The following is a 12,500-nucleotide window of genomic DNA, read 5'->3' as shown; positions in this document are numbered from 1 at the left end:
CGAGTGAGTAAATTGGTTCTCGAGGACCAAATGGTTTTTGTACGAGGCTGCAAACGTGTTTATTTCTGCCCATTTTAATATGGGGGTCTATGGGGACTGGCTGAGGTTTGGAACCATTCAAGGAACTGCAGTGTTTGACTCTGTGTGTGTGTGTGTGTCTGTGTGTGTGTGTGTGTGTGTGTGTGTGTGTGTGTGTGTCCAGTCCAGTGTCTGGACTCTGACCTCTGACTGATAGAAGCTCCTGATTGGTTGTAAATATTTACATGTTCTGCATGTTTCTGTGTGGAGGAGGCTCGCACACGCACACACACACACGCACACACAAACACACACACACGTTTGACATGACATGACCCTTCAGCTCAGCACGGTGTGTATGTGTGTGTGTGTGTGTGTGTGCGTGCGTGCGTGCGTGCGTGCGTGCGTGCGCGTGCGTGCGTGCGTGCGTGTGTGTGTGCGTGCGTGCGTGTGTGTGTGTGTTCAGTGGAGTGCAGTGATGGTGTGTTCAGGGAACGCTCCGGTGTTTTGAGCAGCGTTGATTTTCCCTCTCCGTACCCGAAGAGCTCGGACTGTTTGTACCGGATCGAGGTGGATCCGGGCTTCAGGCTCCGGCTCCAGTTTGACCCCCGCTTCGACGTGGAGGACCACCCGGACGTCAGCTGCCCCTACGACCACGTCAAGGTGAGGATAAGCGCACCTGCGCAGACGCTCAGGTGAGCTGCGCGGCGTGTTAATCGGCGGTGTGTGTCAGATTAAAGCAGGCGGCGGCGAGCTGGGACCGTTCTGCGGGAATCGATCTCCAGGAGAGATTCAGACCGACAGCAACGTCGCCGTCGTCTTCTTCCACAGCGACAACTCCGGAGAAAACCTGGGCTGGAGGATCACCTACACGGCTACAGGTGGACCACACGCATGCTTCCTGTCAGCTCTCTTCACCTGAAGCATTCTCCTCACATGCTTTTATTTTGTCCTGACAGGAAGTCAGTGTCAGGTACCCGAAACCCCGCCCCATGCCCTGCTGAACCCTGTCCAATCAGAATACTTCTTCAAAGACCACATCCTGGTCACCTGTGAGCCTGGATACCGACTGCTGAAGGTAAAATTACTTCCTGGGAGTCGGAAGTGTCATCAAGGTTGAATTTCACGCTCTGAACAGACGTGCTGCTCACTTCTTCTTCTTCATCATCATCTTCTTCTTCATCTTCTTCTTCATCATCATCTTCTTCTTCATCTTCTTCTTCTTCATTATCTTCTTCTTCTTCTTCATCCTCTTCTTCGTCTTCTGACATGAAGCACCAGCAGGTGGTGCAGGTGAACGTTCTGTGACTTCATCTCAACAAAATCCTCAATAACTCTGATTCGTATTGTACTTGTGCTGTTACCCCAGTTACTACAGTACTGCTGCTGTTACATGAGACCAGTACTCTTTAAAAACTAGCTCACAGTACATGAAGTATTTAAAGTACCTCCACCTGCAGCAGCTCCACCAGTAACATGCTGCTCTGACACTGAAGCTTCTGGATGAACTGATGAAGTCACAGAATCAGAGATCAGACACAGGAGACGTTTTACTGCACACACAGTACTTTTACTGCACGGAGCTGAGAGTACTGCTGTACTTTTACTGCAGGGAGAGGACTGCACTGCTGTCTCATTTCCTGTCTGGTGTCTTCATGTCTCTGTGGTTTAGGACGGAGAGTATTTGGACCATTATCAGATGGACTGTCAGTCCGATGGATCGTGGAGCAGCGCTCCTCCTCACTGTCAAAGTAAGAAAGTCCTCGACGCCGCGAGGCCAGAAGGTGGCGCTGATGTTATCGCTGCTCTCATTAAATGTTACATTTTAAATCCAGACGGGAAACAAACAGAAACATGTGATTGACTCTAGAAGTCGCTCTGAAATCATTGAACACCTTCTTCTTTCGCTCAGCTTACTGTCGCTTCAGAAGGTCTTCAGTGGACGTCCACAGAAAGGACTCGTGCAGGCAAAGTTGTTTCATTCTGTAAAATACATAACGAGAATAGTAATAATAATAATACAACAACAATAATCGTGGAGCCGTGAGGCTGCGTGTCTGCATTTAGCAGCAGTAAAGCCGACAGAGAAGATCTTTTTGTGAATGAGATGTTTGACGGTTCCGTCCCAGGACGAGCTGCTGGACTTTGTCCTGCTGTCAATCCAAAATCTGTTTTATGTGACTGCAGAACCTCAAGAAACACTGATCACAGATCAGAGTTCAACTGTCCTTCCTGCTGTCTGTCTCTCTTTGTCTCTGTAGAAACTGACTCTGGGAGGAGGAGGCGGTCTCTGGCCAGCATCTTAACCAATCACAGTCTAGATTAGTCAGAGAGAGGTTCTTATTGGCTGAAGGAGCAGTTCATACGTGTGTCAGCTGTTTGCTCTAAAGCGTTAAATTATTTTCTAATAAAACAAATCAAAAACACAATCTGCAGTCGTGTGTGTCTGTAAAACAATCTAATGATTATTATTAGAATTATTATTATTAGAATCATTATTATTACGATCTGAAGAGCAGATGTCGGAGCTGCTCTGGGATCAGTGGCAGTGAAGACTTCTGATCACAGATCAGTTTAAAGGAAGTGGACATGTGCTCTTTGACTGACGAGGACGACGCATTTAAACGCATGAAGACTTGAAGGTGTGCAGAGGTACGACGTTCTATCACACTTCATGTTTTCACGTTCATGTTCTCATTCCACGTCATGACAAACCATCAAATTCATTCATCCGCACGTACACAAACAGTCTGGACCCTGAACGGCGAGAACTGAACCACGTTTGTGAGAACCACTTCCTGTTTTTGTGTTACGGAAACGACTCGTGAGGTTAAAAGTTAGAAACACTGAACGCGAGGACGACGCTCCATCTGACAGACAAGGTTTCAGTTTCCTTAAAATGGTCCAGATCTGAGTATGATACCTGAACTACATCAGACCAGCTGAGACCAGCTGAGACCAACTGAGACCAGCTGAGGCCGTTTAGCCTTCATCTCTAACTCCCTCTCCATCACCATCGTCGTCGTCCTCTCTCTTCACGTTGACAGCTGATTGGTCTCCTCTGTGTCACAGTGGTGGATTGTGGGAGTCCGAAGGTGGTCGCCATGGCTGATGTGGTGTTTGGTAGCCATGACAACAGCACGCTGTTTGGGTCGACAGTTCACTACGTCTGCAGGGACGGCGCCTCGAACGGCAGCAACAGTAAGAGTATAGTACTGTTAAAAACCCACAGTTATACTGGAGGAAGTATTAGTACTACAAAGTGCAGTACACTATGTACTTCTTTTAGTGATGAATAAATATCTTGTAGTATAAGTACACATTCCTGTGATCAAAGAGTTTGAACTCGTCTCATCGTCCTCTGAATCGAAAGATTTTCACTTTCACACATTTTGATGTATTTTTGTTTCCTTTCATTCACATACAGACTTACATCACCATTACATCACCATCATCACCATTACATCACCATTACATCACCATCATCACCATTACATCACCATCATCATCATTACATCATCATTACATCACCATCATCATCATTACATCATCATTACATCACCATCATCATCATTACATCATCATTACATCACCATCATCACCATTACATCACCATCATCATCATTACATCATCATTACATCACCATCATCATCATTACATCATCATTACATCACCATCATCATCATTACATCATCATTACATCACCATCATCATCATTACATCACCATTACATCACCAACATCATCATCACATCATCGATTACATCATCGTCACCATCATCATCATTACATCATCGATTAATCATCATCATCATTACATCACCGTCATCATCATTACATCATCATTACATCACCATCATCACCATTACATCACCATCATCATCATTACATCATCATTACATCACCATCATCATCATTACATCATCATTACATCATCATTACATCACCATCATCATCATTACATCACCATTACATCACCAACATCATCATCACATCATCGATTACATCATCATCACCATCATTACATCATCGATTAATCATCATCATCATTACATCACCATCATCATCATTACATCACCATTACATCACCAACATCATCATCACATCATCGATTACATCATCATCACCATCATCATCATTACATCATCGATTAATCATCATCATCATTACATCACCGTCATCATCATTACATCATCATTACATCACCATCATCATCATTACATCATCATTACATCACCATCATCATGTGGTCAATGACGGTCTCCTTAGTTTAGCACTAAGTACTCAGACAGTCAACAAACTGATTCTGAGACAGTAAAAACAGTAAATGTACTGTATGTGTGTGTAGAAATACCACAAAGATTACTTTGTTTTGGGGCTGGCTTCCGCTTTCTGTCTGTGTATGTTTTTGTACTTAACTGAACTCAGCCATCTTTGTGAGGACCTACCTCAGACTGTGGGGGTAACTGGCTGGTTACTGGCTGCTGGGGGGTTCAGGTTCACGCCTGTTGTGTGTGTTTGATTGGTGTAGGTTCATACAGGTGTGGGCCGAGCGGAGACTGGATCAGCTCAGAGTCAGGAACCAGACTGCCGAGCTGCCTGCCAGGTAATGTGCGCTCGTGACACGTCGGCATTAATGAGTCATGTCAAACACCATCATACAAGTCTTGTATTACTTGGAACATGGTTCCGTCTACGAGTAATACAAGTACATACAGTACATACAGTAGTGCATAGAGCAGGGACTGAGGCAGTACCTGTCTCCTGTCTGTGTCTCTGTCCAGCCTGCGGCCGTCCGTCCCGCTCTCTCCCCCCTCAGGTGAAGCGGATCGTGGGCGGTCGTGGCGCCGAGCCCGGTCTGTTCCCCTGGCAGGTTCTGCTCAGCGTGGAGGATCTGTCCCGGGTCCCGGAGGACCGCTGGTTCGGCTCAGGGGCCCTGCTGTCCGACTCCTGGGTCCTCACGGCCGCCCACGTCTTGAGGTCCCAGAGGAGGGACACCAGCGTCGTTCCCGTGGCCCCCGAACACGTCAAGGTTTGAGGAGGAAACTTACTTCACTGGTAGAAATGTGAGAATGAGCCTCAGTCATCAGCCTCTCCTGAGGGAGGGTCACAGGGTCCTTAAACTCACCATGGTTCATCCTCCGGGGAGAGTAAAGACTGTCAACATGTCGACACTAACACTGAACACCAGTATGTCTGACTGAATGCTTCATCCTTCATTTGACTTTGATCTGATGACGCCTGTGACAGACAGACCAGTACAACCAGGAGAAACCAGTACAACCAGTAGAGGCAATAATAATAATAATAATAATAATAATAATAATAATAATAATAATAATAATAATAGATCAGTCTTGTATAGCGCATTTCTAGGACCCAATGCACTTAACAACAAAGAAGGGGAAAAAAGTAGAAGTAAAAGGGGGAAGTCCTCATAGGAACTCAGAGGAGGTCCTTGTAGGTGATTTTAAAAATGTAGGTTTTGAGGAGTGACTTGAAGGAGGAAATGGACTCGGTCTCTCTAATGAAGGTGGGCAGTAAGTCAGAGGTGGCACATCTGTGATTTTCACACTGCAAACAGTATTATATATCACAGCAGTTCCTCCTCCTGTTCCAGTAGTGCCAGGGCAGGCAAGGTAGCTGTAGCCAGGAGGAGCACACTGGTTAAGAGCCAGATATTCATTTGGTTTCTGAAAAGTTTCAGTAAGATAGAGAAAATCCAAATTCTTGTCAGAAATGGTTTGGCCAAGTAGTAGTGATTTATTGTGAATGGATCTGGCATTAAAAAGGCCCAATTTGATTAGTTTCACTGCAGGAGGAGAGCGGGTGATAACTGGACATGAGCGCAGAAGGCTGGTGTTACACCACCTGTGTGTGTGTGCGTGAAAGACTTCTGCTGTCACGCCGCTTTGTGCAGATAGAGAGAGCGTCCTTACGATCTGTAGCACAGTATCTGTGAGAGCAGTCCAGGTATCGCCAAAATATAAAAATATCCGTGTGCGAAAAAGGCTGCGAATCACAAAAACATTGGGGACAGTGGCGCTAAAAATTGTCTGTAAAAAGTTAAGGCAATCAGCCAAGGACAAAAAGTTCAAAAGATGAAATCATGTCTAAAACTTCTCTGGACGCGGCTGCCAACGCGCGCCTGCATACTCCGTGAAGCGAGTAAGCAGTACAACTAGTATAACCAGTATAAGCAGTGTAGACCAGTATAACCAGTATAAGCAGTGTAGATGGAATAAATCAGTATATACAGTATAACCAGTATAAAGCAGCAGGAGCAGTATAAACCAGGACACCCAGTATAACCAGTGCATGTCTTCCAGGTGTTCCTTGGTCTCCACGACGCTGCAGACAAACGTGTGTCCACCAGCCGATCAGTGGAGGAAATCTTCCTCCATCCAAACTTCCAGCCCGACAACTACAACAACGACATCGCCCTGCTGAAGCTGACGGAGCGGGTGGAGTTCAATGAGGTCATCCGTCCCGTCTGTCTCCCCCCACCTCACAGCAAGGTGGGACAAATACTTCTGCTGCTAATACTACAGAAAATACTCTGTGTCCAGGTCATGATAAACCCTGAAGACCACGGGATGACCTTTGACCTCTGTCTCTTCCTCAGGATGACCCCCCAGCTCCCCTCCCTAACTCTCTGGGTGTAGTCGCCGGTTGGGGAATCTCCAACCTCAATGCCTCCTCCTCTTCCTCCTCCTCCGGCAACCCCCCCACGCTGACCTCTGACCTCGGAACGACCTCGGACCTCTTGCAGTACGTGAAGCTGCCGGTGGTGTCTCAGGACGAGTGTCAGGCGAGCTACGCCTCGCGCTCCGTCAGCTACAACATCACCGACAACATGTTCTGCGCCGGCTTCTTCGAGGGTGGGAGGGACACCTGCCTGGGGGACAGCGGCGGGGCGTTCGTGATGGAGGAGGGGGCCGGCCAGAGTTGGGCGGTGTTCGGATTGGTGTCGTGGGGGGGGCCGGAGGAGTGTGGGAGTCAGAGGGTCTACGGCGTCTACACCCGAGTGGCCAAATACGTGGAGTGGATAGAGAAGCTGCTGCCCCCTGCTGGTGAGGTGGACAGGAAGTACATGTGATCACATGATCAATTGTATCTCACTGTATCTCAGCAAATACATTAAGTACATCTACCCAAGTACTGTGCTTAAGTACACAATCGAGGTACTTGTACTAATGCTGTTATGCTTCACTTCACATCTGTCTGACAGTTACTAGTTACAGTAACAGTAATCAAGAAACACTGACAGGGAACATTTTACTGCACTATGAGTACTTCTACTTTTCATACTTTAAGTATATTGTGCTGATAATACTCTCATGCTTGTACTTCAGGAAAGTATTTTTACTGGCAGTGGAGTATTTTGGCAGTGGGAACAGATAAAATCAGAAAAACTGTGTTTTCGGAGGGTTGCGGGGGCCCCAGCCGAGAGGCGGGGTCCGCCGGGGGCCACTTAGAGACACAAACCACTGCCCAGCCAGAGACCTGGACACAGACTCGCTCCATGTTCTGTCCCACAATCCCCTGCGGCGTTGCCTCTGTGCTGTAGACTTTGGTTCACGTGTCTACATGAATCACATTCCTGCTCTGCAGAGGATGAACCCTCCGCCTCACAGTGAGTCCATGATGTGTCCTGTGGCCCCCCCCCCCCCCAGGCCACAGCACAGAGAACCATCAGTTTGTTGAGGCTGTAATGACGTCTGCAGTCTGCAGAGGGCGCCGCCTTCAGATCTGAACCTCCGACGCTGTGAAGCCTCGGTTTTAACAGACGTTACCTCATTTTCTGTTCTGACGTCACTTTTCAACACCGTGCGTTTATGTTTGACACTCATTTCAATGAATTATACCAAAAATAATAAACTTTTTTGCAAAGAAATTCTCTGAAAATCTTTGAGTATTTAGTCACAAATGACCAGAAAAGCCTCGAACTCATCAGAGCGGATCTTGGTCGGCTGGGTTTGGGATAGTACTCTGTACTTCACTACTAATCTGAGGTACTTCAGTATTTTGTGTATTTTGAGGGAAATATATTTACAGACAAAATGTATGAAGAGTTTATAAAATATGTTTTGTTGTGAGTGAAACAGTTTCTACAAGAACAGCTGAAACGATCAATAAACTAATCGATCAGCTGATTGACAAAGTCATTGATCACCTGTTGCTGTGGAATCATTGATGTTTGAGCTTCTCACATGTTTGATTTGCTGCTTTTCCTCTCAATGATCTCAATGATCTGAATGTGTTTGGAATCATGTGGAGCTTTGGATGATCAACCGATCGATCGATGGAGAAAATGATCAGCAGATTGATCCAGAATGAAAAGAATCATCAGTTTCAGTTAAAATGAGCTCCACCTCAACCAACTCCAACAGGAACATCCTGCTGAGACATGAATGAGGAGACACACTGATCTACAGAGACCAGAGACAAGAGGACAACAGACACAGAGACACAATGATCTACAGAGACCGGAGACAAGAGGACAACAGACACAGAGACACAATGATCTACAGAGACCAGAGACAAGAGGACAACAGACACAGAGACACAATGATCTACAGAGACCAGAGACAAGAGGACAACAGACACAGAGACACAATGATCTACAGAGACCAGAGACAAGAGGACAACAGACACAGAGACACAATGATCTCCAGAGACAAGAGGACAACAGACACAGAGACACAATGATCTACAGAGACCAGAGACAAGAGGACAACAGACACAGAGACACAATGATCTACAGAGACCAGAGACAAGAGGACAACAGACACAGAGACACAATGATCTCCAGAGACAAGAGGACAACAGACACAGGAGACACAATGATCTACAGAGACCAGAGACAAGAGGACAACAGACACAGAGACACAATGATCTACAGAGACAAGAGGACAACAGACACAGGAGACACAAGAGTCAATGAGACGAGACTTTATTTGAAAAACACGTCGATGACGTCTAAATGAAACAAGTGACACTGAAAGAGAAAAATGCAAGAAATCAATTTATTTTTCATCAAGAAAAGGACAAAATAAAAAATTAAATGTGTTTTTAAGCAAAGTAAAGACATTAAAACTCTTCATCATTGAAGTAATAATTAGTCACATTAGCAATAATATTTTATATACAGCTTCATACTTTTTTATCAAAGCACTTTCTACTACAGAACGTCTGTATAAACACAGGGGTTTGTTGTTTTTTTTTTTTTTTTTACAGGTTTTGACTTTGTATTTTATTTCTTTCTATGTGTTTTTAGACTTTTGATGCTGTTGCTGCTGCCTGTAACACCCAAATTTCCCCTGTGGGGGATTAATAATGTCTTATCTTATCTTATCTTATCTTATCTTATCTTATCTTATCTTATCTTATCTTATTGTGGGATCACTGCAGCACCACATCAGCTATAAAACCTGCTTCACTCATGAACTCACAGTTTCAACTTTGACCTTATGTGGTGGTGACCAGTCAGTTCACAGCCAATGAGATTGCAGTATCTGTCACCTGACCAAACCCTTCTGGAGACGATCAGTGTCTCCTGCATTACGCTGAAAGATTAAAGTCTTTGTTTGGCAGCGTTCTGTGCTGTTCTTCTGTCATCTGCTGGTTCTGGTCAGGGTCAAGATGAAGGACTCGTGTCTCCACTCTCCGTACCATTGATGTCCACCCTCTCCATGGTGTCTCTGATCCAGTTCAGGAAGTTCCCCAGTCGGGTATAGACTCCATACTTCCCCTTTGCAGCACATTTCTCTCCCCAGCTGACCACTCCGGTCAGAAACCAGGTCCCTCTGTAGTGCACCATGAATGGTCCTCCACTGTCTCCACTGCAGGCGTCCATACTGACTTTCAGGTAGCCTGCACAGAACATGTTGTCTGTGATCACCTGCAGGATGGACACGTCACGTTACCAACAGACTGGTGTGCAGTGTGTGCAGTGTGTGCAGTGTGTGCAGTATTCACAGTAGGTGCAGTATTCACAGTGTGTGCAGTATTCACAGTAGGTGCAGTATTCACAGTGTGTACAGTATTCACAGTAGGTGCAGTATTCACAGTGTGTGCAGTGTGTACAGTGTGTGCAGTATTCACAGTGTGTGCAGTGTGTACAGTGTGTGTAGTATTCACAGTGTGTGTAGTATTCACAGTGTGTGCAGTATTCACAGTGTGTGCAGTGTGTACAGTGTGTGTAGTATTCACAGTAGGTGCAGTATTCACAGTGTGTGCAGTATTCACAGTGTGTGCAGTGTGTACAGTGTGCGCAGTATTCACAGTGTGTGCAGTGTGTACAGTATTCACAGTATGTGCAGTGTGTACAGTGTGTGTAGTATTCACATTGTGTACAGTATTCAGTGTGTACAGTGTGTGCAGTGTGTGCAGTATTCACAGTGTGTACAGTATTCACAGTAGGTGCAGTGTGTACAGTGTGTGTAGTATTCACAGTGTGTGCAGTGTGTACAGTATTCACAGTATGTGCAGTGTGTACAGTGTGTACAGTATTCAGTGTGTACAGTGTGTGCAGTGTGTGCAGTATTCACAGTGTGTACAGTGTGTGCAGTAGTTACAGTATTTTGCAGTGTGTGCAGTGTTTTTTAGCGTTTCCTGCTGCTGGAAATGGAGTTTTTCTCTTGGTGAACAATCTAATTCATATGAAATAACTTCAAATATAAATAAAGTAAAATACGTAGCATGTATGTAAAATATCTAACGAACGTAACGGATCAAATCTGTCGTTCACTGAGGATCTGCTGCTTGCTGCAGGCGAAGCAGCGATGTTAACACGCATGTGTTCTCAGGTGGATCTGATCACCTGTTCAGTGGATGCGGTGCAGTCTTTGTAGCTGACCACTGGGAGCGTCACCTTCCTAAGGAACCGGGAGGACCTGCCCAGGTAGCGAGTAAGCCCCCAGCCCGTCACCACACCCCGGTTACCCTCCTGAACACACAAACACAAACGCTCTGATCTCGGACCTGTCCTTCGATGTACAGACCGACAGCCAACAGTGTTGTAAATAAAGTTACCTGAAGCAGGTATTTGGACAGGTGGGGGTCAGGGAGGCAGGCTGGGACCACAGTGGGGCCCCTGATGACAGGTCGGGCGAGGTACAGCAGAGCAATGTCGCTGTCGAAGGTGAAGGAGTGGAAGTGAGGATGAACGATGACCTTCTGCACCTTTATCAGCTGCTCACCTGGATCAGGACGCTGCTTATCAAAGTCTCCTGCACAGAGACACAAAGACACTTTCTTCTGTCCCAGTCACACACTGTCTGTGCTCACATGGTGCTCTGCATTCAGCTCATCCTGCTTCCTCCCTCCTCTTCCATTTTACTGACAATAATCAAACTGTCATGTCTGCTGTGGGATTTGGACGTGTGACGAGTTACTGCTGTGAAAATGATGTGAAGGCGTGAGGAGGCCATGAGCTGAACAGAAAGCGCCCACAGACCGCCTCACCGATGGTCACGTGGTCCACAGTCTCATCCAAGCAGTGAGCTGCCGAGACCACCCAGCGATCAGAGACCAGAGTCCCTCCACAGAAACCATAACCATCAGACCTGCGGATCAGAACCTGAACACGAACACACACACACACACACACACACACACACACACACACACACACACACACACACACACAGTTTGTTTCACATTCAGCAGATCAACCTGATGATGGATGTGGACTCGAGTTTGTGTCTCGTGATGGACGTCCGTCCAGTCTTGTCTCTCTTTCAGCTCTGGTTTTGGTCTCCTCCATCTCCTGAGGGACACATCTGCTCTTTAGCTGCTAAATGCTAAATGTCCACCAGCTGGTCTCTGACTGAGTCTGTCTGCTGTTTGCTGCTCAGCAGGAAGTGAACTGAGACTTTTTACAGCTTTTATTGTGAAAACGAGTCACTGAGAGCGAAGAGGAACAGAGAAGTTTGTGTCCGACGGATCAACGATGAGCTGAGCGTCTCTGTGGAGACGTCACCATCAGGGACACCAGCTGCTTTACGCTGGTGCATAATTAATGAAAATCAAGTGAAAATGTGTCCACACCTGCCAGGGACTCCCTCCTCGTCTCTCCAGGACTCCACCCACGATACGCAGCGTGCCTGCTTCAACTCCTCCCCCATCCTCCGCCCCCAGCTCCGTCTCCTCCCCCGCTCCCCGTTCAGATGTTGCGTTCACTGTCATCAGTTCCTCTTGCGTCTCTGTTGAGTTCAGGGTCGGCACCCAGCCGTCCGTGCCGTTGTCCATCTGCTCTCGGCTGACATTGACCCCATCGGGGTGAGTCCACAGAGAGCGACCTCGGTACAACAACACCTGACTGTGCTGACGACCGCAGGGGAAGGACGCTGGACAGGAACACAAAAAACAGACGTTACGCAGGTCAGACCTGTCCAGCATCCGTCTGCGGTTACTCCACCTTCCTGTTCGTCCATGGACTGCAGTAGTGACAGCAGTATCAGCAGAACTGTGTGCAG

The 12,500-nt window shown here is 46.7% G+C and overlaps 2 protein-coding genes across 4 annotated transcripts in view; one reads left to right on the top strand and one right to left on the bottom strand.

The window, feature by feature from the left end:
- Nucleotides 1–8,054, top strand: part of masp1 (MBL associated serine protease 1) — a 16,366-nt gene extending 8,312 nt beyond the window's left edge. For 2 of the 3 annotated variants that reach the window (XM_076734606.1, XM_076734605.1), the window contains exons 5-9: nucleotides 485–681; nucleotides 752–899; nucleotides 978–1,096; nucleotides 1,691–1,769; nucleotides 2,280–2,477. In XM_076734606.1, the coding sequence (XP_076590721.1) occupies nucleotides 485–681; nucleotides 752–899; nucleotides 978–1,096; nucleotides 1,691–1,769; nucleotides 2,280–2,344 (608 nt within the window). In that variant the 3' untranslated portion in view covers nucleotides 2,345–2,477. Of the gene's footprint in view, nucleotides 1–484; nucleotides 682–751; nucleotides 900–977; nucleotides 1,097–1,690; nucleotides 1,770–2,279; nucleotides 2,478–3,090; nucleotides 3,220–4,549; nucleotides 4,625–4,802; nucleotides 5,051–6,347; nucleotides 6,537–6,643 lie in introns of those variants that run through there. The other variant, XM_076734607.1, reaches the window with a different exon arrangement.
- A 1,371-nt stretch (nucleotides 8,055–9,425) lies between these two features.
- The window catches only part of LOC143323731 (coagulation factor IX), a 5,311-nt gene continuing 2,236 nt past the window's right edge, over nucleotides 9,426–12,500 (bottom strand). Inside the window, exons 6-10 of the mRNA XM_076735748.1 lie at nucleotides 12,073–12,371; nucleotides 11,488–11,602; nucleotides 11,056–11,252; nucleotides 10,844–10,969; nucleotides 9,426–9,922 (exon numbers count right to left, since the gene is read on the bottom strand). Of these exons, the coding sequence (XP_076591863.1) occupies nucleotides 9,659–9,922; nucleotides 10,844–10,969; nucleotides 11,056–11,252; nucleotides 11,488–11,602; nucleotides 12,073–12,371 (1,001 nt within the window). The 3' untranslated portion in view covers nucleotides 9,426–9,658. The remainder of the gene's footprint in view (nucleotides 9,923–10,843; nucleotides 10,970–11,055; nucleotides 11,253–11,487; nucleotides 11,603–12,072; nucleotides 12,372–12,500) is intronic.

The sequence above is a fragment of the Chaetodon auriga genome, chromosome 7, assembly GCF_051107435.1.
Source record: "Chaetodon auriga isolate fChaAug3 chromosome 7, fChaAug3.hap1, whole genome shotgun sequence".
Classification (NCBI taxonomy): Eukaryota; Metazoa; Chordata; class Actinopteri; order Chaetodontiformes; family Chaetodontidae; genus Chaetodon; species Chaetodon auriga.
Note: the sequence above shows the minus strand (reverse complement) of the source record. Positions and strands in the feature narration are given on the sequence as shown.